Raw genomic sequence first — 24,626 nt, 5'->3', positions numbered from 1 at the left:
AGAAAACTACAGGGATCTAGCGCTCTACCCTTAAAACGCACATTGTGTGTGTTTTTTTAAAACATGTAATTAAGTTTTCTATCGTGCATTCCCCCTGGAGTTGTTTGTTTATTAATATTGTCATTAATAAAAAATAAATAGAAAAATCACCCATCAGGTAGAATATACAGTATATTTTTCTATTTATGTATGTGTGTGTGTGTGTGTGTGTGTGTGTGTGTGTGTGTGTGTGTGTGTGCGCGTGCGTGCGTGTGCGTGTGTGTGTGTGTGTCGAAAGTACGTTGTAATACCAAACATCCACTATAGGGGTCGCTGTCTCACTTTATAATGACCTCTGACCCTTTGTTTACGTGGAAGGAGAGCTGTTCGTGCTTCCGGGTTTTATTTCTGCAGTTATCTGCTCAGTTTTAAAGAGATGGCTACGGTACCGGCCCAGTCTCTTCGGGTTTCAGAAATTAAAGACCCCACCGTTTTATTTGAACGGTACGGTACGGATGAGATCCGTGCGATCGAGAGGAAAGTGCGCGGAGAGATAGAGCATAAAAAGGAGGAACTTCGACAGATGGTCGGTGAACGTTACCGGGATTTGATTGATGCTGCTGACACTATCGGTGAGATGAGACAGTGCTCGGAAAGTGTCGTTCAGTCCATCCAGGACATGTACCGGTACTGTCACAAACTGAAGCAGGCGAAACACGCCCCTCAGTCCAGCGGCAAAGCAGAGGTAAAGCTCTCATTCTGGACAAACATCATGCAAACAAATTCAAGTTTTTGTATTATTTATTCTTTCTGACTTAATTTATTTCGCTTCGTCAGAGATATTCCCCTATGTTTGGGTGCTGCTTGGTCACCGTCCGTCAGATACAAGTTCAATATGTCAAATATTTGTTATAAATGTTGCCAAATATAGCTCTAAGTTGAAATAATTAAAACTATTGAATTGACACAACTGTCAAAAATAAAATCTTACAGTGTTGACACAATAACCAAGTGATATACATGTATATTAAGTTAACACTGTAAGATTTTATTTTTGACAGTTGTGTCAATTCAATAGTTTTCATTCTTTCACCGAAAAAAAAAGACATCCCTAGTTTTTATCAATAGGCCTATACAATAAATCGCAAAGTCAGAGCTCACTTGTTAAGTGCTCATTAGATGTATTTTTATTCCTGGCAGGATCAGAAACAATCCCAGGAAAAATTCTATACGATGGCGTCACAGATAAAGCTCCTTCTGGAAATCCCTGAGCGGGTCTGGAGCGCAATGGAGTCGTCGCAGTACCTGCAGGCCACACAGCTCTACCTGCTGTGCTGTCACCTCCACAGCCAGCTACACTTGGAGGGCGGAGGGCATCAATACAGCCCCGTCCTCTCTCGCTTCCCCATCCTGGTGCGTCAGGTCGCAGCTGCAGGTCATTTCAGGTACACTGTACTACATTATAGGCTGTCAAAAGGCTTTTTAAATGCATCTTTTAGATTAGTTTATTGCTCTTACCTAAAGCTAGCTGCCTTTTATTTGTAGGTCTACAATCTTATTGGACAGTAAGTCTGTGCTGCGGGGCAGGGCGGTGTCTGATCAAGCGATCGCTGAAGCGCTGGTCTCCACCATGCTCCTGGAGGACAGCTCTCCTCGACGGGCTCTTGCTGATTTCCTGCTGGCTAGGAAAGCATCCATTCAGCAACTGCTCAATCAGCCCCAGCATGGTGAATAACCTTGATAATATGAATAAGCTTTTGGCCTATGAATAGTTAAGCTTGTTCTCATTTTTTATTATGGTTGGTTAGAATATATCATTACATTTGCACATGGTTGTTCTTTATACAGATATGATGCTGCTGTCCCTCTCTTAGGTGCTGGTGTTAAAGCACAGGTTTGTTCTTTGGTGGAGCTGCTGGTCACCACTCTGTATCAGGCGTACGCTGTGTTTTATGTGCCTCCGGAGGGCCAAGTGTCCGATACCGGTTTGGGCTGTGGCCTGCTTTTTACCACCTTGGAGAATGTGACCGCCAACACATCCTCTGGTGAGTTTTCGAATTTACGATTACGTTGGGATGTTTAAGGGGTCAGCAATGTCAGAAATGAATGGGGCAAAAATGCCACCAAAAGAAACAAAAATCCCCCCCAAATTCAAGATAAGGGGGTAAAAAATGTCCCTGCACAATAAGCTAAATCTATCACAGCTGTCTTGGTTAAAGTGAAATGTGTAAATGAATGAAAAGTGTTGATTGCGGCATTAAAATTAGATCTACTCACGTTCCATCAGATTTCTTTTTACAAATTGTTTTGCATTGACCATTATAACCAATCACACGTTTCTGTTCTGCTCGAGCTTACGAATGCAATGGCCAATTAAAGACTTGGATCAGGAGTTTTGTTCAGTGCGCTTGCTCACTGACTGAATTATGAATTCTTGCAAATCCTGCTATTGTCATAAATAACAAAGAGCAGATACGATGTATCCTGGCTTAATCTAAGCCCTGTCTGTGAAACCAGGCCTAAGTATCTGACATAAAAGTCAACACCGATACATTTAATAAGTTAATAAAAATGACCCTTATAAAGGTAGCAAATGTCCTTGGAAATCAATTATAAGAGGGGCCTCTTTAATGGAAAAGTTATTTTATGACCCTCAGGGTCACTGTGCGAACCAGCCTGACCCCTTGTTCTTTTACATTATGTGTGTGTCTAAATAACTTGCCTAAAATAATTGTGATATTCTGTGAAATCCAGGGAAAGATAAGAAGGTTCTGGACAAGGAGATGAGCACAGGAAGCTGGTTTAAATACCTTCCCCCTTCAGTGATGAACTTCCAGCCTGTCCTTCGGACACTTGCGCAGCCTATACAGAGGGAGCAGCTCAGAGACACGCTGCAGCAGTGGATCGATACGTATGTCCCTCTTACAAATGTTCGTTTACATTTCTCAAATCATTTGTCTTATACGCTCAATTTTCTTGTAATAGCTGTAAGGAGGATATCCGCAGCGGAGTCAGCAGCCTTCTGGTCTACGTGAAGAGTCTTAAGGGTCTGGCTGCGATTCGAGATGCCGTGTGGGAACTGCTCAGCAGCGAGTCCATCAGTCAACACTGGAGTACTGTGTGTCAGTCCCTCCTCGAACGACCTCTGGCCTTGTGGGATGACCTTTTGCAGCAGCTCTTCCTGCAGAGACTTCAGGTACTCATAACTGATTTAACCAGTTTAACTGGTCTGATTGATGCGTTTACACTTGCAGTTAACCTTTATTGGATGATCCCAATGCAGGTATTCGGGTGAGAAAGTTTGCCATTCTAACCACCAGTGAATATATTTCAAGAGAAGGGTATCTGACTATATACATAATTGACCCTTCGCAGGGAGCTTAATTCACAGATGATCTGACCAATCATACTTTGCCATCTCCCATTTTGTCCTTCAAAGCAGTCAGGAGGGTTAGTAGATTAACATGGGAGGATTTGAACTTGAAAAACGGAGTGTACCGACGCCTTTCCGCGGTTAAAACAACATGCCTTCTTATGTTCATTTTAATTCATGTTTATTTGATGCTATAAATTAACTAGAAGGAAGAGATGATCGGTTCACAAGCAGCTTTAACTGATGCTCTACAGCGATCTGTCAGACACATTAAAAAGCCACAAAACGGTATTTATTGTTTAAATTTCTTTTTTTTTAAAAATCCAAATTTGGTGACCAGTTTTTGAAATACGTTTTTTTTTTCCAATGTAAAAACAGTAATATTGTGAAAAAATTATTACAATTTAAAATAACTGTTTTCTATTTGACAATATTTTAAAAAGTAATTTATTCATGTGATGTTAAAGCTGAATTATCAGCATCATTACTTGAGTCTTCAGTGTCACATGATCCTTCAGAAATCAGTCTAATATGATGATTTGCTGCTCAAGAAGCATTTGTTGTTATTATTATTATTATTAACGTTTAAAACAGTTGCGCTGCTTAATATTTTTTTGAAAACCGTGATGCATTTAATGAATAGAAGAAACAGCATTTATTTTAAATAGAAATCTTTTGTAACTGAAAACGTCTTTACTTTCATATTAGGTCAATTTAAAGTGTACTTACTGAATGTATATTTAGTATTTTAAAAAATACTGTAGTGTATGTAATGTAAAATAATCTGAAGATGTAATGTATATATAAAAATATATATATATATATATATATTAAAGGTGCACTTGGTAATATTTACGGTAGGAGGATTTGTTGACAGAAATGCAATATCATATGCATAACTATGTTTTCAGTGGTGTATAAAGACATTACATAATGAACCGTTATGTTTTTATTAGGGCTGTCCGTTAAACGCGTTATTAACGGCGTTAACGCAAACCCATGTTAACAGCGTCAATTTGTTTATGGCGAGATTAACGCTTAGCAAACTTTGTACTTTTTTTCACATGCTTTTGCAACAACTAGTAACGTTAATAAAAACTACAACACCACACCGGATCTAGCTAGACCAGAAGCAAAACAACAGGCACGCCGCACACACATGTTTGGGCTTGCGATGCAAACCGGCCAATGAGTGGACGAGAAGCGCTGCGCCGAGCCGCGTCAGGACAACTCGTTTCGCACACTTTCTCAGTTTATGGCCAGCAATAAAAACGCTGAATGGCGCCGCCGGTGTGTGTACACTCATAGAGAATAATGTGTTAGAATTTTAAATACGCGGCGCTGCGCTTCTCGTCCGGTGTGCGACCCGCTTTAACGTTACGTTTTGAGTGGATGAATGATGAGCGCGAGACGCCGAAATGGACACCAATAAGATCCTGAATGGAAAGTTTACTTTTAAAAAGATGCCAAATGGTTTAGTTGACAAGACCAAAGTGATCTGTGTGTTGTGTCGTTGTGAACTGAGCTATCATCGCAGCACGTCCAGTCTGAAATACCACTTGATCAAGCACACACACACACACAGCTGATGCGTTTCTACGCCCACTCGTCAATATCAGTAACGTCACCTCGTCAGTATTTCTTTCACCCTTTTATTGATGGACAGTGTTACATCGTGTGAGAGATTATTTGCTCCAAGTGAGAATGTTAGTGTGAAATTGAACACAGTAGGCTACACTCTAAAAAATGCTGGGTTGTTTTAACCCAAATGTTGGGTCAAATATGGACAAACCCAAACATTGGGTTAAAACAACCCAGCATTTTTTAGAGTGAATACTTACTCATGTTAAAGGGATAATTAAAAAAGTTTGGGTTTGTCCATATTTTAACCCAATGTTAGGTCAAATATGGACAAACCCAAACTTTGGATAAAAAATGCAATTTAAAAATGTAACCCAATGGCTGGGTTTGTCCATATTTGACCCAAAATTGGGTTAAAACAACCCAGCATTTTTTAGAGTGTATATGCCAATGCAGTTTTCAATAAAAAATATTTGCACAAAGCAAGCCGATCCACTTTTCCATGTTGATAAGAGCATAAATGAGAAATGAGAAAAAATAATGGAACAAAAAGAAATCAAGAGACATTTAGAATAGATAAAAATGTGCGATTAATCGCGAGTTAACTATGACATGAATGCGATTAATCGCGATTAAATATTTTAATTGTTTGACAGCCCTAGTTTTTATTACCTTAGAATGAGCAGTTTCTATATACATACACCGCCCCTTAAATGTTAATTCGCCATTTTGCGGCATAATGTTTCTACAGTAGCCCTAAACGGACAAACACGTTTTGTTCCTATGTTGTTCTTCGTGCAAAGAAACTAGCTAAAATCAGCGAATAAAACACAATGATGAACAAGTAACAATAATATTCACAATAACATTTAGTTTTACTGAATTATTAAGTTAACATAATTTCTTACTTTATCTTTGTGAAACCTCATTGCTTAACTCTGCTGTCTCAGACGACGACATCTTTTCCTGCCGGCCACCGTAGCTTCTGTTGGTTGCAATCAATCGCTAAATATCACACACTGCACCTTTAAAATACTTGTTTTGGAACCCCTTTACACCTGTAATTACAGCTGTCTTGTGATCAAATCACCTGAGGTTGAATGTTAATACCATGCCTTGTCATCCAAGGTGCGGTGTCAGTTAACTCTCTAAACCTTGAGTTTGTATATACAGGTAACCCGTCTCCTCCTTCACTCATGTACCCTTGATCTCTCTAGGCGATCACGCAGGAGGGCACAGAAGGGATCTCCAGCAGCTCCAGACAGTTCTTGTCTTCAGCCCTTCGGGATCTGCAGGGTCAAGCCACAGCTGGGACTTTCAGCCGCGGGGCGCAGTATGAGAGTGACGTTGCAGCTTTCCTGTGGTCCGAGTCTCAAGGCGACCTGCTCAGCGACACAGCCTGGGTGAGTGTAGCACAACGCAGCCCGCAGCAGAAGAGCGGCCTGTCCATGAAGACCCAGGCCCTCACCCCCTGCGTTCAGACCTTCTGCTCCTCCCTGGACTCCAAGCTCAAAGCCAAACTAGATGATCTGCAGCACTACTTGCCCTCGGAGGAAAATGGCAAGGAGCCTTCAAAGACGGTCCCGGTGACGACTAGCTCTCCTATTAACCGCTTTATGGATGCTGGAGCAGTGGAGGACATTCTTAGAGAGCACTGCCTGGCATGTGTGAGGGATGTCCTTGCCAGCGTTCGTGCTGAGCTCACTAATGCCCATGATCAAACCAGCAGCCCCAGCCAGTTAAGTTCAGTGCTCTTTATGGCCAGACTATGCCAGTCAATGGGCGAACTGTGTCCTAGTTTGAAACAGTGCATCCTGGGAAAGCAGGGAGGCATGGATCCGGTGAGCAGAGGCACTCCACGACAGGGCAAGAAGTTGGGCAAAGGGAGCACAGCCAAGGCAGCGGACGTCAGCCCAGCTCAGGCTAAGTGGAGCTGTCTGAAAGAGGAACTTCTTTCCTGCAGCATGGAGGCCTATGGGATCTGGAGCTCGGCACTCACCAGGGTAAGATTATGAAGACAATACGAAACTTTCTGAGGACAGGAAATCAACAGACTTTATTCGCCAGCTTGATAATAACATTTTTATGCCAAATACATATTTAAGGCATATGTCTTCTACATTTTTAATGCTTATATTCTTCAATAAAATTGAATAATTAATAATACATTTCAGGCACTTGTGGGCAGCTTTGCTGCGACTCTCCATGCAGGAACTGCTGGATCCATCCTGGGTACTGCAACTAATTGGGAGGAACTTGAAATACCGGAAGAAACCGAGTCAGGCAACAGTATAATGTCCAAAATACGCCTTCCTGTGCAGGTAACAGCTACATTTCTCCTTTTATTATTATTATTATTATTATTAACATGAATACTTTAATATATACATTAAGGAGACCTAATGTGGACTACACAATTTCTTATACCTTATTGTATACTGAGTTTTCAAACTTTTCAGTGTCAAATCTCAAATATGATGATCCCCTTTTAAGGCACATGTTTTTTCATGTATAGCAACCCATCTAATGAAAGATAAACAAATACAATACTTATTATGAAAGACATAAATACAAACTATTCTTGCATATAAGTGCATATTTATTTATTTGTGGTATTATTAATGTGTTCTTATTTTTACAGAATAGAATAATAGCAGTTAATTCTGTTAAACAATTTTGTAAATGTTTTATTTAATTATTTGTTTAATTATTTCATAAAGTCCTACATTTTGTATAATACTTGCTTTATATTATTTTTTGCGGACTCCCTAGCACCCCCTTGTGGCCCCCTGGATTATGTATTATTGCACAGTGTTTTATGGAATAGAAAGGATGTCTTTATATTATTTGTAAAATAATTGTTTTCCCATTTATTTATTTTTTCTCTCTCTCTCTCTCTACAGCCATCATGGTATGTTCAGTCGATACTCTTCCATTTGTGCCTTGAGGTCAATAGGGTTGGAGGTCACGCGTTACCAAAGGTCACTCTGTTGGACATCTTGCGGAGTTGTCTAGACCAGGTGGTGAGTGAGTATGAAAGACTCACTCAGAACTCAAAGAGCAAGGTGAGACGATCGATTAAATCTCTATTTTATTCTTCCGTTCTTGCTTTTTAGTCACTGTTGTAATGGAATAATTCCAAAAACCAAATATCTGTTGTTCTGCCTCATGCCGTTCTCTCCTCGTTGTCTCTCTCCAGGATGCAGGCCTCCCCATGACCCAGAACAGAGCTTTGCAGCTGTTGTTTGACCTTCGGTATCTCAGTGCCACTCTAGGGTCCCGTCTTGAAGAGGGTAGGAGTTCCCGCTCTCACCAAGACCCAAGGTAACCTCTTCACAAGCTAGGGATGGGCACAAGTTTTCAGTAGGAAGTAACAGTAATAATCTGTCATAAAAACACAATCATAGCGTGACTTGACCTTCCAACTTTAAAACAAAGCACAACCGATTACACCAAGAATAGCTTATGCCTGTACGGCAGACCTCTTACACTTTTCCTTCATTCTTGCTGTTTGTTAAAGGATCCAGCAGGTCTGTGACTCCCTGGAAAGTCACATTGATCCATTTGACCTGGATGTTTTCACTCCACATCTGAATAGCAACCTGAACCGACTCTCACAAAGGACTTCTGTAAGCATCGCCATTCATCTCCCACTGTCCCTGTTTTAAACATTTCAATTTGCCTGTTCTTATGTGATTTAGATTGGTGTTATTTGTCGTCTTTTTTGTATTGAACAGTGTTTTGTCTAATTTTTAGGTGCTTTTAGGATTGTTGACTGGCACAGAGAAGCAGTTTACCTCTAGGACCAACAATATCAACTCTCAGGAACCATACAACATCCTTCCTTTGGCTAGCAGCCAGATCCGGTGAGTATAAAGCTCTCGTCTTGCCCTTCACACTGTTTAACTCATTGTTATATATATATATTTATGGCTAGTTAATTGCTGTCATGCTGCGTACAAGATAATCAAAATATATGTTATGTTAGGAACTTCATATATGCGTTTAGATAAAGTAAAATTATACTTAAATATTTTTCAAATTGAATTTCTCATTTATACTTTGTTTTTTATTATATTTGAATGAATTATAATTCAATTATTTTCGTTAAATGTAATAATTTCATCCATTCATTTAGTTTAAATATTTAATTTGGTATATTTAAATATATAATTATACATTTCTTCCCCCTCAAGGTTTGGTTTGCTGCCACTGAGTATGACAAACTCTCGTAAGACTAATTCAGCCACACGTGGAGCAGATGTCACTAGATCATTGGTAGGTTGGTTAAGCATTTATTATGTAAAACTGTTATGTTTATTGAATAAAGAATTCAGTTGTTTTTTATGTTATCATGCCTTTGCAAATGAGCCACTTTCTACCAATGCTCCCAGTTTTACGTGGCCTAGCAGAAGAGATGCTGGATCTCAAGGCGATAGGTGACGTCATATTGCGTGGTGCTACTTCATTTTTGTTTTTACAGTGAGCTTGCAGTGCATAGTTTTGGATTTACTTGACTAGAACTTGATTCACTCTGATTGCATCAGCTGATATGCTTTGTGAATGAAACGCGTGGCATAGCAGCAATCAAATGCAACTGATATATTGAGCACTTTAATACTTCTGTATCATAAGCAAACAAGCATCATGTAGTTACAGATTTCTCCACTGGCTTTAAACTTGCTAAATCTTCTGCTTGTGGTGACCATTTTTGGCTCTAACTTTGATGAACTATTCAAAGCTCTGTAGTCTGTACTGTTCTCTATGAGATTCAAATCCATTTTTAAGGCAATTAATATATTATAATTTTTTTTAGGTGGCTCCCTCCTCTGCTTCTGCTCCACATGACAGTTTCCGGCCAGGAAATCTCTTCAGGCAGTTAGCAGATCAAGAAGAGGAGTCCGCAGCCCCTTCTCTCTTTAAATTAGGCTGGCTTTCTGGCATGGCCAAATAAACTTTTATAAAGTTTTTTTTTTTTTTTAACCGCGTACAACACTATGTAAAATAATATTTAAAATACATTTGGAAATGTAACAACTGTGTCCTGTATTGCTTATTCTTTCAAAATCACATAATATAAAGAGAAATTGCAATGCAAAGCGTTAATAAAAAAGGGAAGGATTAAATGAACATTACATCTTTGTATTTATCAAGCACATTCTCTGTTATTTTGTGGCTTTTCATTATTTTATTCTGATTAAATATGTTAAGTGACTCAGAAGCAAAATATAGTATAAAATAGTTTGAATTCAGGTGTAAATCTATAGTTTAGCTTTATATCCTCAGTTAGTTACCCTTAAGAATTTGCTTATATACATTTAATTAAAAAAAAAAAGGTTCTCATAAGAAAAAGAGTAATCAGATTATTCTTTTTTTTTACTTTTTAAGTACAGTAATGGTTAGAAAAATGTATAAAAGGGCTTTTGTATGTAGCTTTGTAATTATTCATTTAAAATAAGAAATGTAAGCTTCTCCAACACTGCAACCACCATACAATACTACACCAATAAACATGCTGTTTTTTATTGTTTTACAGTAAGAGATACAGATATTGCCATGACTACTGCACACATACAAAACATGTTCACACGGTAATGGGAAACTGCTATATGAACAGCAATTGAAGGTAATGCAATCTTTGTGTTGGATGAAAACTTACTGTGCACAAACAAATGTGATCTGGAAAAGCAGCTCATTTCACAGCAGTAATCCATGCAGCAATACAAATGATTGGAACTAGCTATTCGGCAGTGATATGTACACAGCTGTCGTGTTTTACTGTTATTTTTATAAATTCGGTAGCAATTTTGTGTTCAGCAAATTTCATGGAAGAATTAAACTTAAGAGTCTGTAAGTTTAGCTCGATGTGAGACTTTGTATTGATATGTACATGTAGAGCACCCCAAAAAATATCATGAAACATTTTATGGGTCTCTTTTAATTAGTCAGATTATTAAGTAAAGCATTTTCCAGCATGTATCTTTGTCTCTCTCTATTTGCGATCTAGTTTGCTGGCCATCAGTTTTTTTATGTCTATGGGTCCAGCTGCAGCTTCTGCCTTTGCTTTCTCTTCCTGCTCCTTCTGCCAGGTGATGATGGGGCTGATGCTCAGCCTGCGGTTCCTGGTGTTTTGCTGCAGCTGGGTATCACTAAATGGGGGAGAACATGTCTTTTTATGGCAAAATACTGCTGCTTTGGTGACATGTTTTATATTTCTGAAATGACTGGTGAATTGTTATGTAGAAATTGCAATAAAGACAATCAGTAGCTAAATTTACTAGCAGAAGAGGATGAATTAAGGGTGAAAACACATACACACACAAAAAAAGACTTACGAGAAACTGTGTGGTACTGGTGAAATGGCCTTTTTCTGTATTTCCTTATAAACTGGTGACTTCAGGTAGCGATAAAAGGTATCCTAAATCACAAATACAGAGTTCAGAAATGTGCAGGTTTTTCTTTAAACAAATTCATGCGAAAGTTAAAATGACTAAGTAGAGATAAAGCAGTTACCAGTTTGATGATAAACCATGATAAAATCTCGACAGTATTACGGTTTAATTTTTAAATTATCATTAAACCATACCGCGATTTGAAGAGACTTACGGTAAATACTGTGCATTGCAATAGCAACAAGAACGGGCACAGCAGAGTCTGCAAAGCGTAACAATAATATACAAAACAATACAATAATAATCAACGCTTAAAGAGCTCGCTCTTGTTCCAATTGACTGCTGCAGATTTATTTAATGGATTTTTAATAAGGGTTAATCTATATTTAATTTATAATTTATGCAGTGCAAACTGTTTGATAACTTTATTCAATTTCTGTATATTTCACAGGGCACAGGTAAATTGTTATTGGTTTATGTGAGGATTGTTTTAAGTTCACTTCAATTAAAAGTTGCTATTTTTTAAAGCCTAACAAATGTTAAAAAATGTGTAGTTTTCAATTACACTGTAATGTTGAATAGCTATAATTAATGTTTAAAATTGAACAAAAATAAAAAATGAATTGAGGCATCAGTAGGAGCATTAATATCAGTGAGTATACTGGCCTTCATTCATAAAAAGATGCCCTTAAACAAGTATTTCAAATATAGGCTACTGTCTTTATGTTGTATTAATTTGGTGATTTACTGTGAAATTACTACATTATAAAATATTAAAACTTATACAAATGTATATTAAAAACGTACGTGTTTTTAATTGACTAATCGTGATTAATCACAGAAAAAAAATTGTGAATAATCTAGTTATTTATTTTAGCCGATTGGCAGCACTAGTTTTAATATTTATACCACATCTATTTTTGATTGCTATCAGGATCTGAAGAGAGTTCCACCCAGTCTAAATTTAAAATAATAAAATTGCCTACCCTACCTTTAAGTTAGCAAGTCTCACACAGAGTCAGCATCCAGCGTGGGTTTCGTTTTATGTGAAAACATGACGGAAGACAACTCAACTCAACTCTTATTTATAAAGCCCTTTCGAAAAAATTAGAATGGACCAAAGTGGACAACTTTGGACAACCTTTACAACCTAGTCTTGTGCTTTTGTGTACAGCCAATCCAGGGAAACGGCAGCTCTACAGTATTTCTGCTGTTCCATAAGTGCCACCTACTGTCAGAGAGTGGATTTTCATTTTTATTCATCCTGTCTACCGCTTTTGTTCAAACCAATGCAAATATTTCATGCACTGTTGTAAATTTTAACCAGTTGAAGAAAAATTTACTAATGTGCATTCTAAAATCTAAACAATTTGGATAATACGGTATCTCGAATTATTCACAGAGCAAATAAAATACCTAATAATTTCTCATTTTACTAATCCCTTTTCTTAAAAATGGGTTAAAGGCTAAAGTGTGAGGTTTCTCATTTTATAAAACTTAATTTGAACATGTAGATCATATGTTATGTTATAAATCACCCAACCAACATTTATTTGTTCATTTGAAGTCCGGCCATCATGGTTCATGTTATTATTTTTTAAACCAAAAATTGTACAGTGCTGCTAATTTTTTTATTTATTGTTTGTTGGTTTTCAATATCAAATTTGGTCAAATGATTGTTAGTGTGTGTATCAGTACTTTTTGAACATTTCCAGCACATTTTATCAATACCGTGGTAATATTGATAACGTGATTATTTTTGTCACTATAATCGCAATATGAAATTTCATACCATTTCATCTCTTACGAAGCATACAGAATGCAAGTGGCCATCACAAAAATAGAGGCGAGAATACAATCGCACCTTTTTCATCAGCATGAAGATGTGGGTCTGAGCACCGTCCAGTACATATCGGTGAGGATGCTCCAGGCCCTTTACTGTAATACCCATTGTCCTGCCATCAATATTGATCCAGCGTGGTGCTCCTGGGGCCAAAAAGGTTCTATAAAAAAAATCAGATGCTGAGAAATGGAGGCCTGACATGAAAAATACATGTAAAGCAATAATGTGCAAAAATAATGTGTATCTGACTTGAAAATGTGTTCTGCTTTCTCTGACATAGAAGCTCCTGTGCCCCATTTCAACTCCTCAGCGGCTTCCCAGAAAGCCAGATTCTCACCTGCAGTGAAAATGAAAAGAAGAAAAACATTTTCAATTACTAATATAAATAGTATGCCTGAAAAAAATGCAAATTCTGTTACTTAACCTCATTTTGTTTCACAAACATATAAATTATAATTATATATAATGAGAGTAAATACCGGTATAAAATAAAATAATAAATAGAATTAAAATAATACAATAAAATAGAACCATAACATAAACTTAAAAATGTTAAAAAAATTAATTAAATGCAACTGAAATAAAATGAGTACTTAAATTACTCCAAATTAAATCCAAATAGATATAAATGAAAACTAAATAGAATTAAATAATAATAATAGAAATGAAAAAAGCACATAAAAAATGACTAAAATTAAAATGATAACTAAAATATAAAAATAAAAACTAATTCTGAATATTAATAAATACTATAATAGTACATAAATAATACAAAAATGACACCATAAAAGTAATCCTCAAAGGTGTTAATTTGAGTCTGAAGTCTCAGTTGATATAGTTCACAAAAGTGCTCTAAATCATTTGTTTGACAGATATGATAGATAATCATCATATTAGACATTTTTTTCTTTATACCAACTATTAGTCAAAGCATTAATTAAATATTCACAAACCACTGAATTCCTTCTTTAGGAAAATCTTGAAGTCTGACCGGCCCCGTGGGTCATTGAGCAACTCATAGAAGCTAAAGGACCAGCGCTCCACTCTCATCTTTGTGGGAACTTCAACACTGTAAAAAATACAATACACCAAAGTGATATAAAGGTACACTATGTACGGTAACTTTTGGCACTCTAGTGGTTAAAGTTTATAGTTCACCCAAAAATGAAAATTCTGTCATTAATTTACTCACCCTCACGTCATTCCAAACCCATAAGACCTCCATTGACAGTCTACGCGCAACTACCACTTTCAAGCCCCGGAAAGGTACTAAAGACATCATAAAAGTAATCCATGTGACTCCAGTGGTTCAACCTTTTTCAGTTCAGTGGTTCAATTTTTAGATAAATCTCCATGACGCATGCGTCGTGATGCTCTCGTGAACCTGAGCAGGAGACTCATATTTGGTCAATTGTGGGGTTTTTTCGCACAAAAAAGCACTTAAGTTGCATTGCTTCATAAAATTTAGGTTAAACCACTGGAGTCACATGGATTACTTTTATGATGTCTTTAGTACCTTTCTGGGGCTTGAAAGTGGTAGATGCGTAGACTGTCAATGGAGGGACAGAAATCTCTCAGATTTCATCAAAAATATCTTAATTTGTGTTCTGGAGATGAACGAAAGTCTTACGGGTTTGGAACGACATGAGGGTGACTAATTAAAGACAGAATATACATTTTTGGGTGAACTAAACCTTTAATAAACAAAACTGCAACATCTTGTGGAATAACATTATAGCCGCCGGAGCTACTTCTCTCTGTTTATGTATATGACTAGGCTACTCTACAGCGGCTGTAAATATTTGGTCTAAAATAGTCCAAATATGAACACTTATTAGGTGTACCATAGGCGCACCGACAAAAACACAGTTTGGAAGATGGATTTATGATGCACTAGCTCATTATATAACTTTTGTCAACATTGAACAAAGCAAAGTTTTATAGTGTACCTTTAAAAATGAATTAATTTAACTATAATTCTTTTAGAAAGCTGTCAGGGAATCTTACTCTGCCATGTTCAGCTCCCAATAAGAGTCATCATCCGTTAGCCAGGGATTACTGGGGAGGCAGGGCACGAGGAACGGGTCATGGTTCATAAATGTCGCCATATACTTGACCAGGCTGAATGCAAAGAAAAATATATTTAGCAGAAAAGCCCATGAAGCACATTTAGGTGAAAACTCAAATTGATAGCGGCAACTGCTCCGTTTTGGTAGGCTAATTTTGACGTACGCTCCAAGAGATACTGTAGACTTGACCCTTGACCTCATGACTGCCTGTTGTGTGTAGATGATCTAAAATATACAGTTAGAACCAATTAATCAATAATCATTAAATAAATACAACCAGTTCTCTAAATGTGTGTAAAGAATCAATGTCACTTACGATTCTTCTATAATAATCATAGGGTTTTTTCTGAAAAAGATGGAGAAACAACATCCTGTTACATGTTATGAAATGTTTCTGATAAGACACCACAAGACCACACGCAATATGCTATTCTGCCAAACACAAGTGATAAACAGTATGTGTGTGATACCTACAAAGTATCTTGCCAAATACAAACAAGCACAAGCAACTACATATAGCCACAGTCTAAATTTCAAGGAAAAATTAAAGGGGCAGTCAATGTAATGGCCTGAAATGATGCTCAGGGTATATAAGAAAAGGGAAGTAGTACTGTGGCACACTATATATACACCCTTGTTCATATAGTATTTCTGAGTGTTTGAATGATATTCATGGAAGGAAAGGATAGTTTGTGCTCTCTCGTGAGTGTGTGTGTGTGTGTGTGTGTGTGTGTGTGTGTGTGTGTGTGTGTGTGTGTGTGTGTGTGTGTGTGTGTGTGTGTGTGTGTGTGTGTGTGTGTGTGTGTGTGTGTGTGTGTGTGTGTGTGTGTGTCATCTTATAGGAATCATCTTGAAAACTGAAGACGTATTGGTACAAATCTGCGTGGAAAGGAAAGAGAGAAAAAGAAAGAGTCACAACAACAGATCCACAGTCTTATCTCTCAAAAGCAGTCAAATAGAGTTATATACACCACATATTATAAGGTTACATAATTATGATTGATCATGACAGATACACAACTGTTCGAAGGTTTGGAGTTTTTTGGTGTTTTTGAAAGAAGCTCACCAAGGTTACAATTCTATTCAATTCAATGACTTTATGCATTTTAAAGCTACACTGTGTGATTTTTACCCCCGTCCAACGGTGAAAAGGTATATGACCATCCAGTGAATATTAGTTTCTGTTCCTCTCAATTCCGATTTCGTTTTAACTCCTACGGTGGCCAATGTAGTCCAAGATTAACATGGCTTCCAGTTCGACCTCGTCCATGAGTATTCCTTCAAGTGATGAGGTTACTTTAGAAAACTATTATAATTTGCAGTAATTTAATTTGTCAGTTAACATATAGGTTATGACATCTATGTAAAATGAATAATAGTTTTATGTTTTCGTTATTTTTTTACCATTTCATTGCTAACATCAGCTATCAGGTTCCCAGACGAATGCAAGCTAATCTTAGTAAAGTAACTTTTATCAGTGCTATCGCTATTCTGTATATTGTACGACATCACTAGCGTAAGGCAAAGTTTACATTGTAGGCTATATCATTTTCTCCGTGAGCAGAGATCAGCTGATGTGACGGAGGTGCGAGGGAGAGGTAGAGGTAGAGGGAAAGGAAAAAGTAAAAACAGGGCCGGTGCCAGTGAATTGCGGAGATGCGAAAGGCGAAGCTTGAATTAACGGGTATGTCCCTCTTTGGCTAATGTACTTTCAAGATGGAGGGGCAACATGGCGACCGACATTCGAACCCCTCACCCGTATGTATTTTCAATGGCATATTAAACACTCACGAGAATACTTTATTACTTGAACAAAGTAAATATACATTAATGAGCACATATATTTTTGAAAGAACTAAGTGTTTTTAGCTAAGAATAAACTAAAAAATTTACACAGTGTAGCTTTAATATTAAAGGAATATTTTGAGCATACATTAAAATTCTGTCATCATTTACCAACCCTCATGTTGTTCCAAACCTGTATGAATTTAATGAAGTTCAAACAGGTCCTTTGCTCAGTGTTCAACGTTTCATTCCGAGTTTAAATAAATTGTATATTTGTAAGTTATCCACAGCAGCAGCAGAAAAACAGTAGTAGCCTATAATTATATAAGCTGCCCTTGTGTATTTCCAACAGGCCCTATAAGGGGAAAGGGTCGGTGGGTGAAGGGGATCTCCACGAAAGATCAGCAGGTCAAAAATCCTCTTAAATCGCAAAGAAGATTGTGAGAGAATCTACATGGTCAGCCCAGGACTGAGACAGACACACTGCTAATCGGCTCTATAGTAAGAGCCTTTCAAACCACACTGCGTTCAGTAGTCTTGCCTATGGAGTCCCTCCCATAGTAACATAAGCATTTAAAGGGACAGTTCACCCAACTCACCCTAATGCTATACCAAAAATGTATGACTTTCTTTCTTCTGTGAAAAAAAAAAAAAAGGATATTTAGAGAATTGTCTCCATGTTTTGTTTTGCTTTGTTTTTGTCCACAGAATTGGTGTCAATTTGGTTCAGTGCTTTTTGGTTCCAAACAGTCAAAATATCTTCTTTTATGTTCTACATATTAAAGAAAGTCATACCGGTTTGAAAATATATGAGTATGAGTAACTGATGACAGAATTAAAAATTTTGGTACCATTTTCATTTCATAATGGCCTTGGTGATGGTTAGCAGAATCATCAAATGACATCAATCATTATTGATGCTCTGGATGAGTTAGTGTGGTGACTTTTGAGGGCTCACACATGGAAACTCACCAGTTACCTCCTCTGTATTAGGGTCAATATGACGATCCAGGACATCCATAGCACTGTGTGTTTGTGGCTGTAGACACATATAAGAAAATAAACTGTATCCTCATCATAGTGTCTTCAAAGCAACTGTATACTATCAGCTTCTGCCAACCACTTACTGGAGGCCTTTGGACAATCCAGTAGGCTCTCTCTTGACAGTCAAACACAACTCTGTCTGCTTTCTGACGCGTCTTCCCAGCCCTTGAAACACAATTAAATCAAGCAAGCACTAATGACATGATAGTCCTAAAAAATCACAGTAAAAGAAGGAAAAGGACAAACCACATGACAGAAATATAGCTTATGGACACTGAAAAGACTGACGAAGTAGTAACTATGTGCATTTGCAAAGACAGCAAAAGAGTATAGAAACTCACTGGTACTGCTCTTTAGCTTGCATCACAATAAAGTCCCATTTGTGGTTCATCCAATTGTGGAGTTTGTTGTATTCCTCCTGTAAAAATACACAAAACTGTTGCTTTATAATGTCATTAAAGTCGACAGGAAATGGAAATTCGCCCTATTTACTTTCTAAATGCATGTTATTGATATTATGTGGTTTATGCACAACAAACTTCCATATTCTGTAAAACAGATTGCATCGCGCCTGGTCCAGGTCTTTATTTTGTATGTGCTTGGTTAAATATTAAGCTGTTTTCCTCAAGACGCCTTCAAAGGAGCTACCAAAAATGAAAATTACCGATGCAGATTGATATCTAAAAGTTTTTTATTTTCCTTCTTCTTAAAAGTCAGATATCGCTGGTCAGTTCATAACTTTCCCTGTTTTCCTGTTTGTTCATGTGATATTCGGCATAAAGCCTATTGTGAATTATTCACCCATTTATGTGTTTATTTATTTATTTATTGGGCCTGTAATTTTTTATCAAAATGTCATAACTCAGAGTTACAGTGAAGCGACATACTTCTCTCTGGTGACGTATGTAAGACTTCTTCAGTAATAAGGTCGTTTAAACCCTCTTTTTCTATAATATGTTTCACTCCCATGTATTTTCTTTGACAATTCTTGTTTTTTAATGAAATATTGCAGCATTTATTATAAATGATTTATCTGTGGTTTATAAATGATTTATGCGCCCTCGTAATCTTTAATCAAAATAACTTCCCCACCCTCTTGTAGTGACATCTCATCTCTTCTCTGATGACGTGTTTACACAGCAATAGAAAACCACAACCATCCAACTATTCAATCAATTCCCAATGGACAAAATCAAGTCCGGCCCTACATTTTTTCTTGTTTGAGAAGCAGTTTCACTCGGATATATACATCATAATAGGAAAGATAAGACTATCGCTTTAAAATTATTTAAAATAATAGCTTCACTAAGGAGTAATCAAATTCATATTTTTACGTACCTGTTCATGAGCATCAAGTACTCCCTTTTTTCGAATGTTTCTCTTTGCCAGATAGATTGCTTTAGTGACAGAAAACACTTTTATTAGCCGATGGTGACATACAAGCACGTCTCTTTAAATGGGTAAATGAAAGACCTCTGGTCAGCAGCTTTTCATATCCAGATTAATTTTCAATTGTAATTATAAATCACACTTCATAATATGTGTTATAAATTCTTTATGCGATATGTTTTTTTCCTTCTGCAGCCAGATATTTGTGAATAGGCAGAATATTACAAACCGTAATCGGTGTCCTCAGCTTTCGATTTCTGCACAGGCCAGAAATACGGGGTCTAGACAGAGGGAAAAGGTCACCTGATTACCATGCACCATTATTAAAACATTTTTAAAGACACACGGTCTACTGACACAATTACCTGAAAGCGGTACAAACTGCCATCTGGTCTGAGGACAAGCTTTTTGTGGTCCTGCAGAGGGTAGATGTAGCCGAATGCCGCTAACATTGTACCAAATGCTTGAGCCTCTGCCAAAGGGCATTCAAGGATATTATTGGGCTGAGTAATGTATTCAAACACATTTAAATGACATTTTTTTAAGACCATTAATTATTCAAAACAATATATTTTCACAGTTACCATCATTGTCCATGTTCATATGTTTGGAGATCCATGCAACAATGTCCTGACCTGTCAGACAAGCAGAAACTATCGTGACAACGTAGCACATAAAGTAATGAAGTGTTTTTTTTTAACAAAGTAATGAAGTGTGAAAATTAAATTAAATTAAATGATTACATTACATTATATTACATACAACTCATTATTAAGCATGTCAGTGTATGGCCCAACACTAAATTGTGATGAAATGTTATAGAACATATGTATAGCAATTTTCATGAATTTTGAACATTTGTGCTTTATAAATCTCAAGCTTATCACTATAAGACCCAGTTAAGTGTAAGATGAAGTTAAAGTTCCTGGCTCGCTAGATTTGTCGACAACCGTTGCAGAGATTAAAGAGCAACTTCAGAACCTAAAGTAGTAAAGATCTCATCCAATTGAAGTCTGCTGTATATAGCCAGTGCCGTCAGATTATGATCTGGCAGCACATAGCTTGTGTCTGTATATAGACCGAAGGGGAATGTACAGTATACAATACATGGGGATCTGTGAACAGTGTTAAGATTCAGCAAGACTCCATTACAAACTCACCAGCGATGGCATGGGGAATGGTTGTAACATTTAGCTTCTGTTCTGATCCCTTCACTCCAGTCGATGGGTCCTGCATCTGAACCACTATGGCCTCCAGCTGTGAAATTCAGGAACTTTGTTTAATATATGAAAGCTTAATATTTCAAATATAAAGAAGTTAATATATAGAGGAAAGTGCTAAAGGATACAATACAATGCTCAAGAAAGGGCAGTGTCACAATTTTGAAGTTCAATGCAGGAAACAAGGTTCAGGAAAATATAGCTGAAGCGGTGAAAATCAGCCATGGCTGTCTGTCACATTTCAGAATGAGTTTCAGAATCCGGCATAATTATAAATATAATTTTCCAGTAGATGTTGTGCTATGGCAGGGGTTTCAAAGACACGGTCGCAGAATGGCATGAGAAAAAAAGTGACGCAGTTAAACAATTACCTTTCTTTTTCTCAAGAATTTGCCTGTTTATTTTCCCAAATTAAATATTTGTTAATAGTTTTCATGCGTATAAACCCATGCATTCATACATTTTAAAACTGTCTTTTTAAAATCAATAGTTTATTCATTATAAGTCAGCAGGGAAGGGCATGTTGGTCTAAATTAAAAACACTGAACCTTTTTGTCTGTGAATCTTGATGAATAATTTGTCAATATATATATATATCAAAAAAACTTGTCCAATTTAAGAGTTGGCATTTTTTCTTTGTTATTACTTTAATTACCATTGTGTCATTATGTTTGATTAATATTCCCTAATGAACCTTTTGATATATTACACTTGTAAGTTGTACATGAGCTCTGCAAGGGTAACAACTAAAATACATTTTTGTTACAGGTAACAGTTAGTCCAGTCTGGCCTTTGACCTAAAATGAGTTTGACACTCCTGTACTATGGCAACAAGCATGACCTTTGAACCTGAGAGTAAGACATGCAGTTCTTAAGGCAAGCTGTCAGATGTGGCATGATGCCAGGCTAATTGGATTTGAATCAGAAAGCTCTTTTAGAGCGAATCTCTTCAATGAATAAGATCTCTCCAAGAAGCTAAGAATAAACACAGAATCCAGAAACAACAATAAAATGAAAATACAGTTATATATTTGGATATTCTATGAGTTTTTGGTTTCCATTTTAATCATGACACTGTTAGAATCACATATTATAGTTATTATTATATCATTAAAATATTATTATATCATTAAGTGTTGGAAAGTCAGGTACATTTATGAATTTATGAAACTCTACCAGGCAGGATATAGGATAGGCCTATATTTACAACAGCAAAAAGGACTATACAAATAATTATTATAGTAATTATAAAGTATATAAGGTCTTTAAAAGGGAGTTAATTGTTCAATAATATATCAATAAACTAAATAAATCATCACTTGCTTACTTTACCTTAACATTATGCACTTTACCTTTTTAAGGCAGGACATCCGTGGCCGATAATGTTGTCCATGGTCTCGGTCCGATCTTATTGTCATTTTGCAGTCCGCAAAATATAATTTTAAAAACAGAAAACAAATCCTGTTGTCAACAGCCTTAATGAGAATTTAAGTTCAGGTTTTCAGGAGTGGTGGACAGTGCAGGTCCCTTCTGCAAGCGCACACACACTAAGCATCAAAAAAAAGGACTGGCAAACACAAGAAAGTGACAGCGGCCAATCACAGCGCATCATGAGAGCATCAGCGCGTGATGCGCTGCTGAAACACACCGACAGGCGGCGACAGAGAGACACACACAAACTCTCGCCACTGTTTCCTATGGGAATGCACTTCATTTCATTTTATCGGCGCTATTTTTCCATCACCAGAAATTGCCGTTTCAGTTACAGCCTGATTAAAGGCCTATAAGAAATTCCTCAGCTGAGCAATATTGGTCCCCTGAATGTAATCTTTCATAAACAGTAAACGGATGTAGGCTAATGCAGGCTATTGCGCAAGTGCACTATGTAATTTTTTCTTCTCAAAACATGTTTTACACATTCAGAAATGTGTAATACACTTGACTTGCATAAGATTCAGCTGCCATAATTTACATGGAGGACTGCCTTATGGGGGCCGACGTGTTAGATCACACGACAAGCTGAATACTTCACTTTATCCCAGTAAGCTTGCCATTAGGAAGGAACTGCATCCAGAGCACTAATAGTCCAAGGCGGCCGCCATATCGACCAAAGCAAAGACAGCATCTTTATAGGAGTTAATATAAGTTGGATGGGGGCACATACAAGCTCATTTTGATATTAAATTAAAGGTGCACTCATCAATCCCAGAAATAGGATTTCACATCTGGGCATTTTTATGCCAACCGCCTTTATGAATGTGTAACCCACTCCATAAAGCTTTTTTTTTAAAAGACTGATACATCAAGTCTTCATCTCATGTGAGTGTACACCATTTGAATGATTTTCCCTAAAAGTGCTATAATCGTATAATGTTTCATATGATACATGACTTACTAAATTGCACTCAATCTACGTGCCTTCTGTGATAGTATACTTTAAAAAAAAAGGTATTTTAGTATAATTCTATAATATCCACCTTTAGGTTATTCTGTACATTGTAAATGCCCGTAACCATATCACCCTGTAGCCCAAGACTGGTCGCCCACTGAAGGTTGAGTCTTGTCAGTACCTGGATGGGAGACCTGGGGTCCTAATGCCCCATGATGGGGACACTGTAACAAGCACCGTCTTTGATGAGATGTTAAACCAAGGTTTTGACTCTCTGCGGTCATTAAAAATCCCATGGCACTTCTCGTAAAGAGAAGACCATATTCCCTCCATTGGCCCTAATCAATCATGGTCTCTCTATCCCCATCCTTTGAATTGGCTCAATTGCTCTCCACCTATAGCTGGTGTGTGGTGAGTACACTGGAGCTGTTGCTCTTTTAGTGCTGCATACTGGTGGAGGGTGAGGAGAGACCTGATATGATTGTGAAGTGCTTTGGTAGGCCTATAAGAAAAAACACCATATAAATGCTTCATTCATTCATTCATTCATTCATTCATTCATTCATTCATTCATTCATTCATTCATTCATTTGTTCATTCATGTGTCTTTTTGCTGTAAAATCTTAAATTATTTTTATAAAGTAAATATACAAATATCTTTTTGTTATTAACAATTCAAGAACCAAGTATTTTGATTAGACAAACCATGTTAAAATGTATCAAATAAGATACATCTTTTGAGGACCGTTTGTGGTTCTCTCTCTCAATCATTATTGTGTTAGATTGCGCATTCAGTGGCGTATAGTATGTGCATATTGGTTCGGGCGGATTGGGTGGACCCGCAGCTTGGGCCCAGGTAATGCAATTTCAACGGAAGGGGCCCATTACTTTTTTTTTTTATAAGGGGACAATGGCTGACTTACAGACAGCTGATTGCAATGTTTGACTTATATGTTTACCGTTACATATTTTAGTGTGCCTTTTTGTCTCGCACTGTTCCTGTGATTTTCTTTTGTATTTTTTGTAATGTATCTTAAAATGTATAAATAAATCTTAAATAAATAAAAAACTAAACTAAGCATTTAAACATAATCTTAAGACATATTATTGGGAGCTATAGGCCTTCAGTGACAAGACAACTGATATTTATATGCATTTTTATGCAAGTCTGCCTACTGTTATAAAAATCTCATTGATTTACATTACAATCTATCAGAATTGTGGCTATATACATAACCTATCTTCATCAAATATGGTCCTTTGAATGAAATTAAAATAAATAAATATAAAAAATAAATATAAAATAAATAAATAAATATAATAAAATAAAACAATTATCACTATATTGTTTTATATATGAGATACAAACCTATTTTGGACATGACGGGGTTCATTTCTAAGTGTAAAAGTTTAATTTAAAACAAATTATTACTGAGTGCAACTTTAAGTGGGGGACAACAAACTCGGAACATTTTGCCCCCTATATTTCTAAGTTCGAACCATAGACTGTAAAGGTTCCATAGACTGTAGGCTATATAAAGAAAGGTTCGAATCCGCCCAGA

General features: G+C 36.9%; 2 protein-coding genes across 6 annotated transcripts; one reads left to right on the top strand and one right to left on the bottom strand.

Moving 5' to 3' along the window:
* The first annotated feature begins 220 nt into the window (after positions 1-220).
* On the top strand, positions 221-10,445 carry cog1 (component of oligomeric golgi complex 1). Of its 4 annotated transcripts, XM_079635343.1 has the most exons (15): positions 336-724; positions 1,180-1,424; positions 1,525-1,706; positions 1,854-2,024; positions 2,734-2,890; positions 2,965-3,175; positions 6,151-6,936; positions 7,108-7,254; positions 7,837-7,998; positions 8,133-8,257; positions 8,454-8,562; positions 8,690-8,799; positions 9,130-9,211; positions 9,328-9,372; positions 9,750-10,062. In XM_079635343.1, exons 1-14 carry the CDS (start codon positions 416-418, stop codon positions 9,340-9,342), a joined length of 2,811 nt encoding a protein of 936 aa, XP_079491469.1. In that variant the 5' UTR covers positions 336-415; the 3' UTR covers positions 9,343-9,372; positions 9,750-10,062. The 4 variants fall into 4 exon arrangements, with proteins under 4 accessions (XP_079491468.1, XP_079491469.1, XP_079491466.1 ...); XM_079635342.1 differs by lacking the exon at positions 9,328-9,372 and having other exon boundaries at positions 221-724; positions 9,750-10,445; XM_079635340.1 differs by having other exon boundaries at positions 9,130-9,372; positions 9,750-9,947.
* Positions 10,443-22,244, bottom strand: rgs9a (regulator of G protein signaling 9a). Of its 2 annotated transcripts, none has more exons than XM_079635723.1 (17): positions 22,028-22,244; positions 20,616-20,712; positions 20,040-20,090; positions 19,821-19,927; positions 19,685-19,736; positions 19,405-19,463; positions 18,408-18,484; positions 18,150-18,231; positions 18,002-18,061; positions 15,554-15,583; positions 15,401-15,462; positions 15,176-15,289; positions 14,122-14,237; positions 13,418-13,505; positions 13,190-13,328; positions 11,269-11,351; positions 10,443-11,082 (listed from the first exon to the last, which is right to left on the bottom strand). In XM_079635723.1, exons 1-17 carry the CDS (start codon positions 22,091-22,093, stop codon positions 10,926-10,928), a joined length of 1,440 nt encoding a protein of 479 aa, XP_079491849.1. In that variant the 5' UTR covers positions 22,094-22,244; the 3' UTR covers positions 10,443-10,925. The 2 variants fall into 2 exon arrangements, with proteins under 2 accessions (XP_079491849.1, XP_079491850.1); XM_079635724.1 differs by having other exon boundaries at positions 19,821-19,958; positions 22,028-22,228.
* Positions 22,245-24,626: the final 2,382 nt, after the last annotated feature.

This window comes from Phoxinus phoxinus, assembly GCF_949152265.1.
Source record: "Phoxinus phoxinus genome assembly, chromosome: 1".
NCBI lineage: Eukaryota > Metazoa > Chordata > Actinopteri > Cypriniformes > Leuciscidae > Phoxinus > Phoxinus phoxinus.
Note: the sequence above shows the minus strand (reverse complement) of the source record. Positions and strands in the feature narration are given on the sequence as shown.